General features: G+C 42.3%; 1 protein-coding gene across 3 annotated transcripts; it reads right to left on the bottom strand.

The window, feature by feature from the left end:
* Positions 1-669: 669 nt before the first annotated feature.
* On the bottom strand, positions 670-16,830 carry CCDC62 (coiled-coil domain containing 62). 3 transcript variants are annotated; one of them, XM_074159463.1, is made up of 14 exons: positions 16,669-16,713; positions 16,190-16,363; positions 15,753-15,945; positions 14,970-15,136; positions 14,152-14,253; positions 13,656-13,827; positions 13,469-13,570; positions 12,332-12,420; positions 11,295-11,395; positions 9,944-10,696; positions 5,975-6,152; positions 5,223-5,354; positions 3,482-3,574; positions 686-1,433 (listed from the first exon to the last, which is right to left on the bottom strand). In XM_074159463.1, exons 2-13 carry the CDS (start codon positions 16,223-16,225, stop codon positions 3,488-3,490), a joined length of 2,112 nt encoding a protein of 703 aa, XP_074015564.1. In that variant the 5' UTR covers positions 16,226-16,363; positions 16,669-16,713; the 3' UTR covers positions 686-1,433; positions 3,482-3,487. The 3 variants fall into 3 exon arrangements, with proteins under 3 accessions (XP_074015565.1, XP_074015564.1, XP_074015566.1); XM_074159464.1 differs by lacking the exon at positions 9,944-10,696 and having other exon boundaries at positions 670-1,433; positions 16,669-16,754; XM_074159465.1 differs by lacking the exons at positions 9,944-10,696; positions 16,669-16,713 and adding an exon at positions 16,787-16,830.
* Between the last annotated feature and the right edge of the window lie 697 nt (positions 16,831-17,527).

Genomic DNA, 17,527 nt, shown 5'->3' with positions numbered 1-17,527 from the left:
CGTTCCTCTCTTAACACTAAACACCTTTAAACCGGAAAGCAGAGCTCCCGCTAGGAAGCTGCACTGATTTCTCTGGGGTTTGACATCGGGTACAGTTGGTGGACAACTTTGGGGTGAGCATCATGGTATTGCTATGGGTGGCTTTTTTGGGGGGTAATTTTTGTCAAACCCACAGCAGCAGATTTTGAGGACGGAGCCCGGAAAGTTTCTCTGCAGGTGGAAGAATCAAATGGGCTGCAGAGATTCCCTCTGTGGGTAACGCTTGCGGGCAGGGAGGGAGAGTCTGGAGGACAGCAGCTACGATCAGAAATGGTCAACTAATTTTGAGGCCATTAGCAGACGAAGTAAAGCAGGCTGTCATTTAGGTAATTAAAGAGAAAGCGGAAAATTATATGAAAGAGTTAACAAGGGGAAACGGTGGTGCCAAGTGTTGTGTTTCACTGCAATTAACTCGTGGCAGTGGACAGACCCAGAGACTCCCACCCCTTTGCCACCCCCACGCAGGGAAAACGCTGGCACGGGGCTCAGTGACGTGGAACTGGCCCAGGTGGCCCAAAGCATCACAAACCACACGTGACCCAGTAGCCCACTCGTGTCTCGGGCAGTGGGTGTCACGTGTCCCAGAGAACCATCGTAAATTAAAGACTAAATGTATTGGATGACGTCTTAAATAGGCAAGAAAAATACAGCAAAGGGATCACCTTTATTAACTTATTTGATCTTTTAGTTAAAAAATAAGTTCAAATTGTGATAGGGGAACACGTCTTGCCCAATACTCGAAGATAAAACCAGTTTAAACGGTAAAAAGCCGGTCCCGTTACGCTTGGCTGCTGCCGTACAGCGCCGAGAGCCCGTCCACACACCTCATCTGCCCCCAGAAGCTTTTGGTAGAATAAAGAGCTCCAGGCGGGGAAGAGCTGTTTTGCCCACCCTGTGGGTGACAGCCCTCCCGCTTCAACAACGTAGGAGGCAGTTCCTGGTTACAACACTAATTGGGAACTTCCTATAAACATTATTCATCTCTCTCTACACAGCAAGAAGTTCAGAACAAAAACAATAAACTAACCAAAATAAAAAGAATGCTCGGCTGTGTCATACTCTATAAATATTTTTGAGCCACCATAAAAAAAAAAAAAGTAAGAAAAACAGTTCCTATGTCATACCAATTACACGCTTAAGATTCTTAAAAAAAAAAAAGCCAGTGTTTAACCTGAGCTCTCAGCTATAAAAATAGTTTTGTTAATCTTGGCATAATTCTATGTTTTATTTCAAGATAAAATATATTCCTGCAGAGTCACAGCTTTTTGCCACTTGAGAGTTTTTCAAACACTCACAGAAACACGGAAAAAAATTAGGTAACTTTCCATTGTAGCTGACGGGTCGATGATCTTCAGTTCTCACAATTAATTCTATATTGGAAACTTCTTCACCCACTGCAGAAAAAGTAAAGATTTTCATTAAAGTGCAGGAACATTTCCTCTGAAATATATGAAGCAATCACAGATATGTCAATTGACTATATAAATTTTCACACTGCAGACAATGAAAACAGAGTGAAAATATAAAGAGGAGAAAGGTAAAAAAAGCACTTCATGGAAAGACAACAGTCTCGGGGACACCACCGCCGTGTTAGGGAATAAAATCTGTCCGGTTTGTTTTGCACAAAGGAGTGATCTTTGTGGCCTGGGCCAGCCACTGAGTCACAGTTTACGAGCAGTGGCACATGCTACGGTGTCCAAACCCAAATATATCCTTTTACTCATTGCTTTCCGCCCTTGCTCTTCAGCTCTCCCCCACCCAATCCCTCCAAAGGAAAAACAACCCACTGATGAAAAGGCCTAAATCACTGTCAGCTCGTTAGGAAATTAACCTAACATTTGTCAGTGCACCTGCCCTCAAATGATTTCAAAGCGATTTAAAATAAACACAAAGCCAACCCAAATCAGTTCAATCACTTCTCTATCTGAAATTGCACAAATCTTTAGCTATTTCTGGGACCTGCTACCAAATCTGCAAAAGCTGCTTTGGATTTAACTGATCACAGTGATTTAGTGCCTTTTAATAAACGAAGAAAATAAGAATTATGCAGCTGCCAGTGACTTGCACAGTCACTAATTCTTGTCATGGATCTACAGTGAACTGTGGGCACGTTTGTTCCACCAGTTCTTCCTCACTTGAAGCAAATGAGATTATTTCTGTAGGCTAAGCGTACGCTCAGCGCTCCGCTGTATCAGCATGCTGCTCAGCAATTTTGAGGATTTGCTCCTGAAACTTTTTAACGTCAGTAGTTTCAGGATGCAAGTCACGGTGCTGGCTTCGATCTATAAAAACTCCAGCTTCTTTTACCTCAGGGCTCTTTTTAGGAAAAGAAGAGCTCTCTCCATAGGAACATTAGAGCAGAGTAAGGTACAGCATTCCAGCCACTCAGCATCCATTTCCCACGGGAGCCCCATGAGCGTGCACTGAGCAGACCCAACTTATTTGGAAAGAAGACTTTGTGTCTCCGTCCCTAATGCAGAAACAGCAGAACATGAAGGGGCTACAAACCACCACCACTCCCCGGGGGCACAGAGGGCTTAGCTCCAGAGGGGAGAATCAGTCCAGGGACTGCTGTTCGAATGCACCCAGAGAGAAGTGAGCACCAGCTCCCCACTGCATCAAAGTTGATCCGTATGAGAAATCCAGTGCCTCCCAGCTTCACACTCCAGCTTGCTGTGTAATAACTTCCCTTTGCAGACAAGCGCTTGGGTTGTTGGCAGCATTGGAAGATTTTTTTTTCCTCAATTTCCCCCCCATTGTTGCTAGTTCTTTTTCAGTTTCATGTAGTGTTCAGTATTTTAACCGTATCTGGTTACTCTCTTGTCCTCAGAACCAGACAACATGGTGCCTATTGCAAGTGTCCAGTTCACGTCAGAAGAACAAATAATCAGAGAATGAGAAATTTCCTGATTCAAAAAGAAAAAACAATCTGCTATCAGCAACGCTGTTTTTTTTTTTCTGAAACAGCTCTATTCAATAGATTATACTTTTGGAGCTCCAAGCCCAGGAACAATACGCTACAATGGCCCTTGGCCACGGCACTGAAAAACACTTCCCAGTCTCTTATTCAACAATGTTCATATCCTTGATCCTGTTATCTGTAACACACAGAAGGATTTTAACTACAATAAGCGGTGTGCAGGTACTCGGGAATGGAGCTGCGAGATCTGACCGCCCAGAGCATGAGGAATATGCTTGAGAAAAGTTTAATTATTTGACTAAAGGAATTACTTGCTGCCTTAGTATCTGTTTGTTGTTACAGCACTCACAAGAGTTTTATTGGAAATGCATTCTGAGCAGTGCACTTAGAATCTTGTGTCAGACTCAGCTCAGAAGACTATAACTTGTATTAATAATGCAGGTGCATTTATCAAGAGGGAAACAAAAAAACCCACCACAACAACAACAAAAAAATCAAGTTGAAAACACCTTCGATACTCACGCAACATCATAGAGAAGAGAAGGTAAGCTTAGCATTTTTTTCTTCCGCAGCAGATAACCGGGTTCTGTGAAGAGCTTCTGCAAGTTCTGCTGTCTACATTGTAATGCAAAAACACTACGTGGAAATCAAAGAACTCACATAATAAAAATCACCGAGCTGCCAGGTTCAAACTGGCGAGCAGCAAGGATACGCTTTTTAATTCCCTCTTCTCCCTCCCCCAAGCAGGGCACAGAATCCAACAGGTACAAATACTGATTAAATTCTAAGGGTTATATTTGATATGTATTGTGTTTTAAAGCGCAGTTTAAAACAGCCTCAGGTAAACCTGGTTTTAAGCACAGATTAGTTGGCCTGCACAGATTAACTAAAACACGCCTGACAAGTTTTTGCCCAGAACCGCTCTGAAAGCAGATCAAAGTTCTACAGATGTGGTTCAGAAGCTACCCCCACCAGTAAACACCAGCCTGCTTTATTTTCTACCCACTAAAGCAACTGTTCTGAATGAGAAGCCAGTTTCCAAGCTCAAAAATGCAGTTTCAGGTTATAAAGCAGAGTCATGCTCGCTACTAAAGGACGGCTGGTTTAGCCGAGCTGTGACGTGCCAACCAGTAAGCAGGAGCCAGACAGCTGATGGGGCTGGGCAGGAGCCACAAGCAGCCACTGTTTTGTAGAGAGCTTTTCAGGAATCCCTCCTACAAGCCAGCCTTTGCAAAAGACTACACTGCTGCTGTCTTTTACGCTGAATGAAATCCTGCAGATGAATTTCTGAACAAAATATCCTTTCAGTTTATGCAAATGCTGGCACACAACCTTTATACTCAGTCGGTCAGTCCCAGCACAGCTAAGGTTTCATGGCTCTGAATGTTATCGAAATTGCTTTGTCTGTTACTTACAGTACCATTGTTCTGGTCAAGTTCATCTAAGGATATAAGGAATGTAATACTTTTTAGAGAGGTAATACCTTTCCGGAGAAAGCTGAGTTTTCACATGCAGCCTCATTAGGAGTCTGCTTTAACACCAAAAGTCTAAATTCTCCCTTTGTGATACATATCAGGACAAGTTTACTCATTTCTAGTGATGAGTGGTATAATCTCCTTGTCAAACAAGGTAGAAACTCTTAGGGATATTTATGAAAACAAACAAGTGACTCTTCTCCAATTACTCCTATTGCCCACAGAGTCAAGGCAGAAACTCCCTATCAGCATTCATGCTCATAAAATTAATCGTCCTGACAGCTACATACAGATTATTTTCTTTAACCATTGAGTATGCTCCTTGACCCTGCAATGAAGAAACTAAAACTATTAACCCACAAAACCTCTAAATTATTTAAGCTGAGAGTGTAGTTTAAATGCATATACAAAACTATTCTATATATCACCTATTTCCTATACTGTCCTCCTTTCCACAACTATACCCAGCGTAATAAACCAGTTCTGAATGTAAGTCATACTTGTGTTAGCTTTTTTCTAGACCTCCCACAGTTTGCCCCAAAATGACTTCTTCCTTCCATCTGTTTAGACACATGCAAAAGTCAAATCCTGTCACGACCTTGAGGAGCCATAAAGAATCTTATAAGAAATTTCAAGTACTTCTCGCTAAGGTATGCAGGGATTTTCTCTTTGGCAAAGCGTGAGGAGGATATTTATAATGTTGCAGCACAAGTCAAGCATAAGGGAAAGAATGTTACCAATCACTCTTCCTGGCCACCTAAATCTAGTCATAGGGGAGTAATATATACCGTATTAATGCTGCTGCTGCTCGGACTGCAGCGGGGGCTCGCGTGGAGGAGAGTGCTAAGCTCCAGATCAGCAACCATCTGTCGAGACTCGGCCAACGCGTGCTGCAGCTTACTTATGGGGGAATCGGTGCCCTGGAGGAGACAGAAAGTGAGTCAAAGTTAAAAAATGATCTTTTTTGGAATATGTCAAAGGATTATAACATACCAAGAATCATCACTTTAATTTTGAAATGTCTTAGTTCAAAATACATAACACTGCCCCCAACTCTGTCTAAATGCTGACATTTCTAATAAACACAGAGGCCTCTCCTAGTGTCAGCCTTTTAACAGATCTTCACATGCACGTGTACATAGTGCACACAACAGCAGCACTTCAGTGATAAAGGGGAGAATGAAAAAAGGCATGACAAAGAGGGAAAACCGGGCAGAACAAGAAAGAAACAGCGTCCAACAGCTTGTAATAACTGTGTCCAAGTGTACTCAGATATTCTGCTTTACTGGAATTAACATATATCAGCCAGCATCCATTATCCTAAAGTCTTTCACTGTTTTTTAACTCACTTATGCTGTCCCAGACTTATTGAGACAAGAAGGAATTATTTTGAAAAAATGATTTACCACCTTTGCTATAAACCTGCTGTCTCATCATTCAAGTCTCTGGTTCTTCCACGCTGGCAGACATTTTCTTTCCTACCATCACTCACAATTCCCCTTAAAAATTAATGAAATACGTTCTGCAATAAAATACTGACTTGGTCCATGGTAGCACTGCAGCATCTATTTGTTGGCTTAGTCGCTGAAAGGTCATTGAGCTCTAGAGGGAAGTCTTCATCAGAGAATTTCTCACATCTTTGCGGTCTGTCTCCTTTCTGGGTGGATGTCAAACAGGGAGAATCCACGTGAAAAGAATTCAGATCCACATTTTCTTCACTATTAAAAAAAAATAAGACATTGCCAGAAACAGCACCACCATTCTTTTTAAACTTTCAAAGGAAAATCATGGGACAACATAAATAATTATGGGCCCTGAGCCAAGAAAACCATCAAGCATGTGAGATTACGCTGTTCCTCAGAGCGGCTCCCATGTTTAACAGCTTCATTAGATCAGTTTCATCCTCTGAGGACAACAGTTTGACATTCAACCAGTTTCAAGAACAGCTACACAACCATGTGCTTCAGTATCTATTTAACCTTGTAAAAAGCACACAAAAGGCAATATCTAGTCCCTCCCAATACTCTGGTACTCTTTCTTCTCTCATACTCTACTCCCGTTTGTTTTTTTTTTAATCAAACATTAGGCAATCTAATATTTGTAGGTGGACCTTTCAAGGGAATTTCACAGTCTTTTAAAGGCATCATCTCACTTCAGAGATCACAGGAGAGCTTTCCCAAAGAGGCTTTATTTTATTTATTTTTAAATACAGCAGCAAATAGTAAAGTGCTGTTCGGGCAAATTGTGATTAAACCCAAAACGAGTTGCCTGATTACCATTTCAGTGTGGATTTGAAGCCTGTGATCTATTGGCATACACCTTCCCTTGGGTTTTAAATTAATTTATCACTGGGTACATCTGAGTGTATTTAGGAATATCTGAAAAGCAATTTAAATGACAGTTAAAGTAACAAATCATACCTTGTACGTTATTACTGACCAAAGGCTGACTCAGAGCCATCCCATGCTTGTCCTGCTACAAAAGATCTTTATCCACGTCAAATGATTGAAACTTTTCTCTTACACCTTTCCCACAGTAAAAGGTAACTTTATTATAGCCTACCCTAGAGAGAAACAGTTCTCAATTTCAGTTCCTTAAATTACAATTTTATTAAAATGTACCAAATTCCTCCCTCAGCTCCAGCACCAACTAATCACAAATTAAGACTAGAAATAATAAAAGCTGTAGCACGTCTTGATCATCTATTCTAGCAGTACAGCAGCCCAGCAGCACCCTACCTGAGCCCTCTGTCCCCTGTGCTCTCTGTGGCTTGTACAAAGACGCGCCCTGGTTTCTGCCAGCAGTTTCAAGCTATGCAGTGTTCATTTTCAACTGTTAATTTCCACTTCATACAGTTTTTAAAAAGTAAATAAAGTAGCAACCATCTCCCCAAAATAAAACATTTCTGTATTCATCACATTTCTGAACAGTGCTGTACAATACAGCACTGCCTATATCGGGTAAATAATCAAAAAACACGTATATTTTAAAGAAAATACTATTTTCAAATTTACAACATTTCATTAAATATCCTTTAGATACAACTCATTCTCTACACAGAAAAACTGTTACCAAAAGGTTTATTTTTAAGTGACATTCAATCTAAGAAAAAGCCCATGTGAGGGATGCCAGCTCAGAAGGGTCTCTCTCTCATTTCACTTCTCTTGTAAAACCTTGGGATACAACAGGCTTTCTTTTAAGAGAGAAAAGCCCATGTTTGTGAGCTTCTGACATGGGAAGGCCCTGGGGAGATGTGAGGGAACAGGCTGTAGCTGCCTAGAACAGGGGATGTGAGGAGATGCAATGAGCACAGCCAGTTTGGAAGAAGACACAGGTTGCGGGGGTGGGGGGGGAACCAAACCGTTTGATTTTGAGGCAGGGAGACTCAAAGGCTCAAGAAACGGTGGCTTAATCCAGCAGGAGCATGCCGAACAATTAACTGCTGACGCTCCATCTTTAAAACCAGAACCGAGATAAAAATCCAAAGGCAGCAAATGTTGGTCCAACACAAATAAAGTCACTAAATCAGAGCACACAGAAATGATTCTTGCACTATAGTATTTCACAATCACTCTTGCAGTTGGATAAGGTATTTGACTGAGTTAATAGCCTTCTTGTTGGCTGTTCCAGAATTCAAGAACTCATGTCAAAAATATTTGCTGGGCTGACAGGGAGGTGCCAGCACCCTTCCCTACACACAAAATACATCATCAGCACTACAGAGCCAGCTATGGAGAACTGGAGGATCCAGATTCAAGTCCCAGAAGGACTGTTGTGTTTGGTCTCTGCCACTGATGCCTTAACAAGAAGCCCACGCTGAGGACTGTGATACTATGGCCTTCCTCCCATTTATGGGGCGAGAATTTATTCGGTGGCAAATCAGAGTCAGCGGAGGCTGGAGAGCAGACAGTCTGGGATTTGCACCGAGTCAATCATCCCCAGTTAGCAGGGCTCCTAGCACCAAATGTGGGCATTAAGAAAACCCAACAGCTCAGCAGCAAATGCCAAACGGGTAGAGCAGCCCTTCTGTACTGAGGGATATCGGCTCTATCTGCATTCCAGGGTTGAATTTGCTCCTTCGCCCCTAAAATCCCCTTAAGGACAAGACAAAAAAGTGAAAGCAGTTTTCATGATTCAGCCTCAAAACAGATTTGGAGGGATGGCAGTGCGTCACTTGCGCTGCTGGGGGAGTAGATAAGAATGTTCAAGGTAGACGTTAAGGGCAATGGAGTCTTTTTAATGATGTATGGACAGTGGAGACTAGAGAGAGTCCACACACATCGTGAAGCTCAGCTAAGCTGTGTGGGAATGTGCCGGGACAGCATTCTTTTTCAATGGCTGCCCATTCACCTTGTTTCTGAGCAGGTCTGTCTCACTGCAGTAACAATTTCTATAATATTTTTGTTTTAAAAGCAACACAGAATGAAAGCATCCATAGATCAGATATTTCCATTCCATAACCTCAATTTGTCTGGACGTTGGGCAGACTTGCTGGCTAAAATTCTTAGCAGGTTTAAACAGCTGTTCATTTACTGTACTTGTCAAACCACCAGCTGAAGAGCTACTCCCCCTTCTCTTCTCTGTCTAAAAGGCAGCTATGAAATTTCTGTAAAACTTCAGAAATCCTTCTAAAATAGAGCTGGTAAGTCAGTCAATTTTTTGAAAGGAAATAGAGGAACCAACACAACAAATCCACAGAAAGTCAGAGCTCTGAATGCCCTTGCTTGTGCAGGCATAAAACCACTTCTATAAATGTGAAGCAGCATTTATATCTCAGATACCTCCCAGTACCACTAAGACACCTGTGTATTTTTCCGACGCGTCTCAGCATTAGAAACCTCATTCTGCTCATCCCCAACCACACACCCTTTTTCCTCCCCCAACATAAACACAGGGATAGAGTCCCATGAAGGAAGACACACTGGAGAGCGGACAGATTGCTGTCCTTTAAATCTTTCCATCTCATTTTCTTGCCCTGGGTGAAGAAAGCAGCCTGTGCGGAAGAGCCGTGTCCTACATTCTTGCCCAGTCACTGTGTGATTTCTCAACAGAAATAACACAGCCACTAAAGCACCACACAAAATCTAGGTTTGTTTCTTGCCTTACCGAAACATCACTGTAGATGTCCAGCTCTGGTCAGAACATATTTTACCCACCAGATTTACAAGCAACATCTAGGATTTCAAAAAATCATAGGATTTTTCAAATCTGCATTTTTCTCAATTAGTTTATTTGGCAAGATATGTAGTATTGCAGCTTCTCCTGCCCACGCAGCTCTTGGGGATAAGAGATGTAAAAAAATAAATGCGTAAAAATAGAAACATGATACCTTACAGCTATTTTAACTTATTTAAATTTACTACTTTTTAAGTTGGTAGGCTAATTTTAAAACAGTAGTTACTTCACACATCACTTAAGATAATATGAATTATTGAAAGCTTGTATACTAAAGTTTCTACACAACTCCAGTTTGTACCTATCTATTTCTTAAATGTAACAAGCACATAACCTTTTCGAGCTGGCACATTTCGTCTCCTGTGCAGTCTTGAGACAGCTGCAATCTATTCCATCCCATATACTTCCATCTCCTTTCATGGGTTTGAAAATCTTCAACCATTCTGGATCTGATACTGGCTCCCACCAGGCATCTTTTTTTATAATGAAGTTGTTACTACTACAGGAATCAGATTCAGACTTGTGAATTGCAGCAGGAGCCTCTCTGCTTTTTTGGCCAAACAGAATTCCAGTTCTCTCTTCCCAGGTTTTATTTTCATTATCAGTTTTGTCAGATGTGACGGTGTTCTGGATCAAAGTACTTGGCGAATCTATGCAAGAACTGACATTAAGCCAATGCTCATACTCAGGTAAAGATGACTCAAAGGTTTGCTGGTCTCTGCTCTCCACTCCATTCTCAGAAATTTCGCTGTTTCTCAATGGCCTTGTGTCGTTTGCCTCACAAAATACTTTGCTGCCTAGCTCATCAGAGCTTGATGCAACATCCTGCCTTTCTTCTTCTTCCGTAAGGACAGCCAAGACTTTCACAACTTTTTGACACCGGTTTAAGTACGCTGAGGTAGTTTCCTCCAAGTCTGATGCATTCAGTAACAGTCTTTTATCTACTTCACACATCTCAGAGGTGATTTTTACCCTACTTTTTGGAACTTGTGCAGTTCCACACTCCTCGCATATCTCGTGGGTGCCCTCAGTCCTAACCGTGTCTGTCTCGCTGTTACTTTCAGGGGCAGCGAATGCCACACCTCTGCTACAATGGCATGATAAAGAAAATGGTCAGAAATACTGCATTTAAAGAGCATACATAACTGTAACTCAAGGTTAAAGCTCTACATCAACCAGAGGCTCTAGCCATGGTTCTGCCACAGTTCATACACCAACAGGCAGCTGTGTCCTGCCAAGACCCGACAGAATTCTGCCCAGATTTGGCTGTTACTTCCCCAAATCAGTCTGAAAGTTCCCTCATGTTTTATACAGTGTGGTGATTCTGTCTGAGCCTCCAGAATGCACACCAATTTCCTAATCTGAAAGCAAAATAAACTTTGATTTTTAAACAAAAGTAGTAGCAGGTCAGATCAACCCCTCTACCACCAGTCTATTCCATTTTTTTTAAAAATTCATTAACTGTCTGGCCTGCATACAATGCTTTATTCTGTGACTGATACTCATGGCATCTCCTGACCAAGTAAAAAAGGTATCTGACAACTTCTCTGGATGTTTGTGGTTGAGTTCAGCAAAGCCATCTTGACACAGCACACATCTCTTTCAGGATGTTAGTTGTGAACAGCAAAGTCTCTCTTTGAGAATAAACTACTAAAAAAAAATTTAAAAATAAAAAAATAAATTACCTCCTTTCATGTGACGCCTTTTCGTGCTTTTGCCTTAATTCCTGAGAGCTCTCCAAATTGACATGAAGAAACTGCAAGTCACGCTGCTGTTTTACGTAGATCTGTTTAAAGATAGTAATGCACATTAGTGGAAGTCTGGAGTGCAGGAACATTGTCATCAAGTCCTAACACACTGCCTCTCTTCCAAAAATATCCTCGAAACATTTTTATAAACCAATACCTGTAGTGAAAATTGTCAAAGCCTTCCAAATCTAAGGGGCCATCTCTGCATGAATTTAGGAAAATAATGTTTTACAGCAATAAAGAGTATTTCTATTAGAAGACTGCAGTGGTCTTCTGAAACAGAACCACACTGAATCATAAGTACAGTATCATTATTGTTATTTGATATTTAACACATGTTGTTATCATGTTGTTCAAAGTTACGCAGAACTACAGGACGTGCAATGATGATCACAGTATTTGGCTTTCACTGCAGGGGATTTTTTGTAAAGCTAATGTAGAAGACAACCCACTGATCAATTATTTGCAACAACAACAAAAAATTGAACATGCCTGGAGAACCCCAAATGAGTGCAGCGAAAACATCGGGTTTAAGTCTCTCTTGAAAAACAGATCTTTCAGGACACCATTCCCCTTCACCCTGCGTGAACTCACCTTGGGCCTGTCCCATCCCCACTGCCTTTCACCTGACTTCTGGAGCCTCACACCCTCTCTCATGTACTGACAAACTGTTATCTAAACGGGGTGCCCCCACTTCACTGCTGTGAGGGTGGTGTTTACTCATTGGAGTACAGAGTAACTACAATTATACAAAAAAGGCTAAAAAGCACACCTAAATACAAGGATTTGTACCACAACGTTAACCAAAAAAACCCCATTCCATAGGGATCCCAGCATGGCAGAAACAGCAGTTTATTTTTTTTCCTTAATTAAGAATTGCTAGATCTAACTTTTTTTATACTGTTCCATGCAGATCTGATGTTACTGAAAAATGCCTTCATAATCTCTTAGCAGAAACATAATTAGGGTTGTACCTGCCGCAAACTTGATAGTTCTGTGTCAGTCCGTGCTTGTTTAGACCTGGCAAACTGAAGAAGTTGATCCTTTCTCTTTGATTTCTCAACTGTTTCAAAACATATAATTTTTTAATTACTTAAAGTGAATAGACACAAAGCCAGCACATTTGTTAATGCATATGCTGCAGCAGAAGAAGGTACCTAACTAAAAGGATTTTCTTAAGATCAATGGGATCTGTTTCCCCTCCAAATAAAAACAGCACAAAAACCACACAACAGCTAAACAGATCAAGTATATTCCTTGGACTTTTCACCAGCAACTAGCTTTATTTTACTAGCAGTGATATTCTGCTTTTCACAATAAAAATAATAAAATAAAAATAATATAAAATAATTATAAAATTAAAAATAATATTTTTAAAAAAACTTTTTCATGTTAACATTCTTCCATGGAAAGGAAATTAAGTCATTAATTCTAATTCATGCCTTGTACTGGCAAGTGCTGGGAAATACTGCCCGTTGCTGTTGATTTTAAAATAACGAGACACGGGATCAATATTTGGCAAAGGTAATGAGAGATAAAAAGCCACACGCAAGCAAATCATCTCACAGCAGAGGACATCTTTGGTAACCTAATGTTTCAAGGTAAACTGTCTAAACCAAACCCATCAGTTAAAGAAAAACCAAGAGAAAAAGTGAATTTGTAAACATACTTCTTCCATACAAAACTGGAGAGAGTGAACGGGCTGGTAATTTCATAGGGCCTAAGCTTTAGGTTTTGCACATGGTTTCTCTTCAGTAGGTCACCATTTTCTATGCAACCTATGTCAGAGGAGAGAATAGCACCCCCATTTATCGTATTAATACCACAGGAGACATAAAGGTCTCAAAAATTTTCAAGAGAGAATCTTCTGAGCCATTTCTCCATGCATAATCATATTGGTGAACTTTTACAAGACTTTATAAACTGTCCCTGCAGAGGCCCCAGTTAGTGCTTTCATAGAAGAATGACACACAAAGGCATATGCCTTTATTAAACTGCAAGAAAGGCAGGTAAGAAGCTGCCTCCTTCACAGATATTAGTGAACTGTTGCTGTCTAGAAGTCTCTGCGCAGTTGAAAGCTCAGGTATGAGAAGCCAACTGCCCACACTTACCAATCAGTGCGAGCTCATTCCTCAAGCAGCCGTTTTCTTGTCTGAGGTGAATGATTTCTTCCTGCTGCTTATTATTTTCCTTTATCTTTTCACACAGGTTATCTTTAAAACAAAACATAGTATTTCCCAGAATGAAAAGGAATCATGCTGGTCTGCACTGAATTAGGTGCCCAGCATAAACACTTACCTTTTAGCTTATTTGTTTCAAGTATTAGTTCTTTCAGTCTCAGTTTGAGGTCTTGCTTCTCTTCGTTGAGACTTAATTCCTCCATCTTTGCTGCACGCAATGCACTTTCCAGCTTTCTGAATTTCGATGTAAACTCAGTAATGTGATCAGTTGTTTCAAGTATAACCTCATCCTGAAATATGAAATAGAACGTATTCTTGATTATTGTTTTATATTCATGTACGGATTTTGACAAAACAATAGCACCTCCTACTGTAGCAGTTGTAGATACTTTACAGATTTTCTTCGGAGTTCTTGAGGAAAAAACCCCAAAAATCAAAGCCAGGAAACAAGCTTGTTTATGAAAATAAACCAGTTTATTGTTTGTGGACCACTTTTCTCAAACAAGCCTAAGAATTAAACAGCAGTGAACAGTGACTACCCCACTGCAGCACAGCCACCAGTAACTGCACTGCAGTTTGACCACATTTACTGCTGATGAGACAACAGATGTTACCTTCAGCTTAAGCATAGTAAGAAGCTCCTGCTCTCTCGCTTGCAGCTGGCCTGTTTTAGCAGACAGTTCCAAAACTGAGCAGTGGAGACTTTGATTCTTCTCCTAGTGAGCAGAAATAAAGACTGTCAGCTCCTACTTCAGTGATTCAAAGTTAGTATTTTTCCAGTAAATGTTTGCACAGCTTTATTTAAACATCATGAATGGCAATCTGGGATTCTGAGCACGCTGTGAGGATCTGGAGAAAAGAGGACCAGAGTAAAAATTTTTCCCCAATTCTCTACAACTAAACTTGCTTCCAATCACGGCTCTTAATATCCTGCATGTCTTAAGTCAAGCCGATTAGACAGATGAAAACGCAGAATACTGCTTCACTGTATTGCATACAGGGAGAAAAATTATCCCAATAAACATATCATTGCCAAATCACTTAAAAAATATATCTAGAGCTCTTGAATACCAATTATTTTCATACCCTTAACCTGTTTTCAGAATGTTACAGCTCACCATAGTAATCAAAGCTGTAAATAAAACTTTCTGGAACTTCCCAACCAAGTACCAGTACTGGGGGCCAGCACTGCCGTTTGCCATCACCAGTGCCTGACGTTTTTGGAGGCAAGCTGGTTCTAAGCAGCATTCTCCAAACCTAAGCAAGCAAACAGCAAACTCCAAATCCTAATTTAGGAATGCTTTTTTGCCCTTCTCCCCCCCCCCCAAATCAGAGCTATGCCTTAACGTAAAATTACTGTAGTAAAAGACAAATGCCACTGGCATTCTGTACCTGCATGGACTGCAAAATCAGACCATTGCTCAACTCCTACCTCCAGAGCCTGACAGTGAACAGTTGCATCTGCTACTTTTTGAGACAGCTCTTTAAATTTCTGTTGCGTATATTCAAATGTTGCCCTACTGTCATTCTGCTGAGATTCGAAGAACTTTAACCTTTTGGTGAGTGATTTTATGATGTCATTTCTCTTGTTCAGCTCATCTGAAAAGAAGGGAGACAAAGGTACCCGTGAGAAAACAGCTCAGATACTGTCATGCAATTTTTTAAATCTCAGAAATAATTTAATCCAGTGTTTAATCCAGTGTTTTAAAATCACGTGATTCAGAAATGCAAAATACTCTGAAGCAGGGTTCCCTAGCCACCCAGATCAGATGGAATATGACCTCTGCAGCACCTCTGTACTATGGCTGTCAAACAAGCCCGTTCAGAGCTGCCAGGTGATGAGCCGTGTGGCTTGTGGAGGATGTCAGAGCTGTGCAGCAGAACCTCAGGGCACAGGGCTCTGCAGTACACCAGCAGGTTTGCAAATTGTTCTCTTCCCCCACATTTGTTTAATCAGATTTTTTTTTGAAGAGTCCACAGAAGCAATTCACTTACTCAAATGAGAAAGAGCTATCTGATTATCATATCCCCCCTTCAAGATCAGATCACTTTAGTACCATCGTAGAAGTTTTCATCTCAGAAAGACGACGATAAAATTTAAGGCTAAAGGGTAGGACATTTTTCCTTATATGACGAAAAACCGTTATCAAAGCGTTTGAGCACCTGAACATACTTAAGAGACCAGGGTCTTATTCTTTACACACACAATACTTACTGTTTAATAAATTGCATCGTTCTGCTAAAGTCAGTCTTTTTTGCCGATCATCTTCCCAGGCTAGAAGCTCTCTCTGATGCACTGCAACCATGTCATTGAGTTCCTTATCACGATCTTTCAGTTCCGCAATTAGAAGCTGGAGTTCTTGCCTCTGTTTCTGAATGGTGCTGTTCTCAAGGTTCAGGCTGAGTTTCTGTAAAAGGTAACACATGGAACATGTTTCAACATAAAGAAAAAGCAACAAGTTCTCCAAGAATAAACTTGAGGTTTTAATTTAGGTTAAAATATTTTTATATTATAAACAGAGACCATTCCAAAAAGTTCCTCATGCTTGTGGTACTGCCTGTGGTCCCTGACTGAAACCGTTAGCGGTACAATAACTACTTTCACATCAAAAACAGAGCGCTCTGATTGTTAGCTGCACTTTCATTCTTTACCTGGGGTGAAGCAGAACGCGGCACTGATGAATTCATAGGGGACTGGGGACCAGAGCGCTACCAGGCATTAGTGGATACTGGTAAATATTTATGGCTGTAACCTTCCGCATGGAGGCTGCCTCTGATTTAAGCACTACATGGTTACCCGCCGAGACTGCTGCTGACCTGGCAACCCTGCAGGAACGACAAACGCCAGCCGTTGAGAACCCACCGAGGTGGGGACGCAACCCTGTTGCCTCCCACGGCCGCCGAGGCCCCAGGAGGGCCCTGAGGTGCCACCAGCTCGGGCGAGTGACCCTCTGATGCCCGGTGCCCTCCCGCACGTCGAGGCCGCCACCCTCGCCTCAGGAGCCTTCCCCTCACGTCGGGGCCTCCGCCCCCGCCTCAGGGGCCTTCCCCCTCCCCTCAGCCCCGCCGTCCCCGCCTCAGGGGCCTATTCCCCCACCTTCGCCCCGCCGCCCCCGCCTCAGGAGTCTTACCCTCCCCTTGGGGCCGCCCTCCACCCTTCAGGGGCCCTCCCTCTCCAAGCCCCGCCGCCCCCCCCCCCCCGGGCCTTCCCTGCCCCGCCCGTTGCTCCGCGCCCCCCGCCAAACCCACCGGCGCCCTCGCCCTGACGTCACGACGGCGCCCCGCCCCCGCCAGCCGTTGAGTGGCCGCCTCGGGCGGCGGTTGGGCAGAAGCTCCGCCCCTCCCCTCAGCGGCGGGGTCGCCGGTTCGAGCCCCGCGCCCGCCTCAGGCCGCGCTCCGCCGGCGGGGCTGGAGCTGCTTGGAAAAACGTGATAATAAATAACGATGTTAAGAGGAAACAAGTAAAGAAGCCGACTGGATGTTACAGGATGGCAGTAACTGCCCTGCTCAGCTTTTAAATGGAACAACTACAGCAATATACAGTTATCTCATTAGATACACCATTGTCAACAAAGGCCATCAGCTTATGAACCAAAACCACAGAAAAATAGGAACTTTACTGCTAGAGGACAGGGTGTACAACGCGTCACCCCCTTGGGTTTGACCTCATCTAGGTTTTACAGAGCCAGGGGAACGTTAGTTCCAGGCATCTGCCGTCAGGGAGCATTTAGCGTTTAATTAAACGGGGCAGTGAAACCCAAGGCAGGGAATCGATGCCCGAGGCCGTTTGCAGGGGTACGAGCACAGCGCTGGCACCCAGACGCCAGCACGGCTTGTCGAAATGAACAGCGGCCACTATAAAGTTAATTACTACCACTCTTGAACTAGCAGCATGCTAAAAGCATAAAGCCACTCAAATTACCTCACCCAGAAGACCAGCAGGATTACGAGTTCGTTTGGAATTACGAGAACAGGCTAAATGTTTCACAC

This window comes from Numenius arquata, chromosome 16 (assembly GCF_964106895.1).
Source record: "Numenius arquata chromosome 16, bNumArq3.hap1.1, whole genome shotgun sequence".
NCBI classification, from domain to species: Eukaryota; Metazoa; Chordata; class Aves; order Charadriiformes; family Scolopacidae; genus Numenius; species Numenius arquata.
The sequence above is the reverse complement of the archived record's forward strand: the minus strand, read 5'-3'. Positions and strand labels throughout refer to the sequence as shown.

Bases quoted from the DNA above. Each gene is read 5' to 3' on its own strand.
- CCDC62 (XM_074159463.1), bottom strand. From the start codon at position 16,225: ATGAATTCATCAGTGCCGCGTTCTGCTTCACCCCAG. The intron at 13,571-13,655 runs GTAAGTGTTTAT...TTTGTTTTAAAG, and splicing joins TGAAACAAATAAGCTAAAAG to ATAACCTGTGTGAAAAGATA. The intron at 11,396-12,331 runs GTACAACCCTAA...ATCTTTAAACAG, and splicing joins AACTATCAAGTTTGCGGCAG to ATCTACGTAAAACAGCAGCG.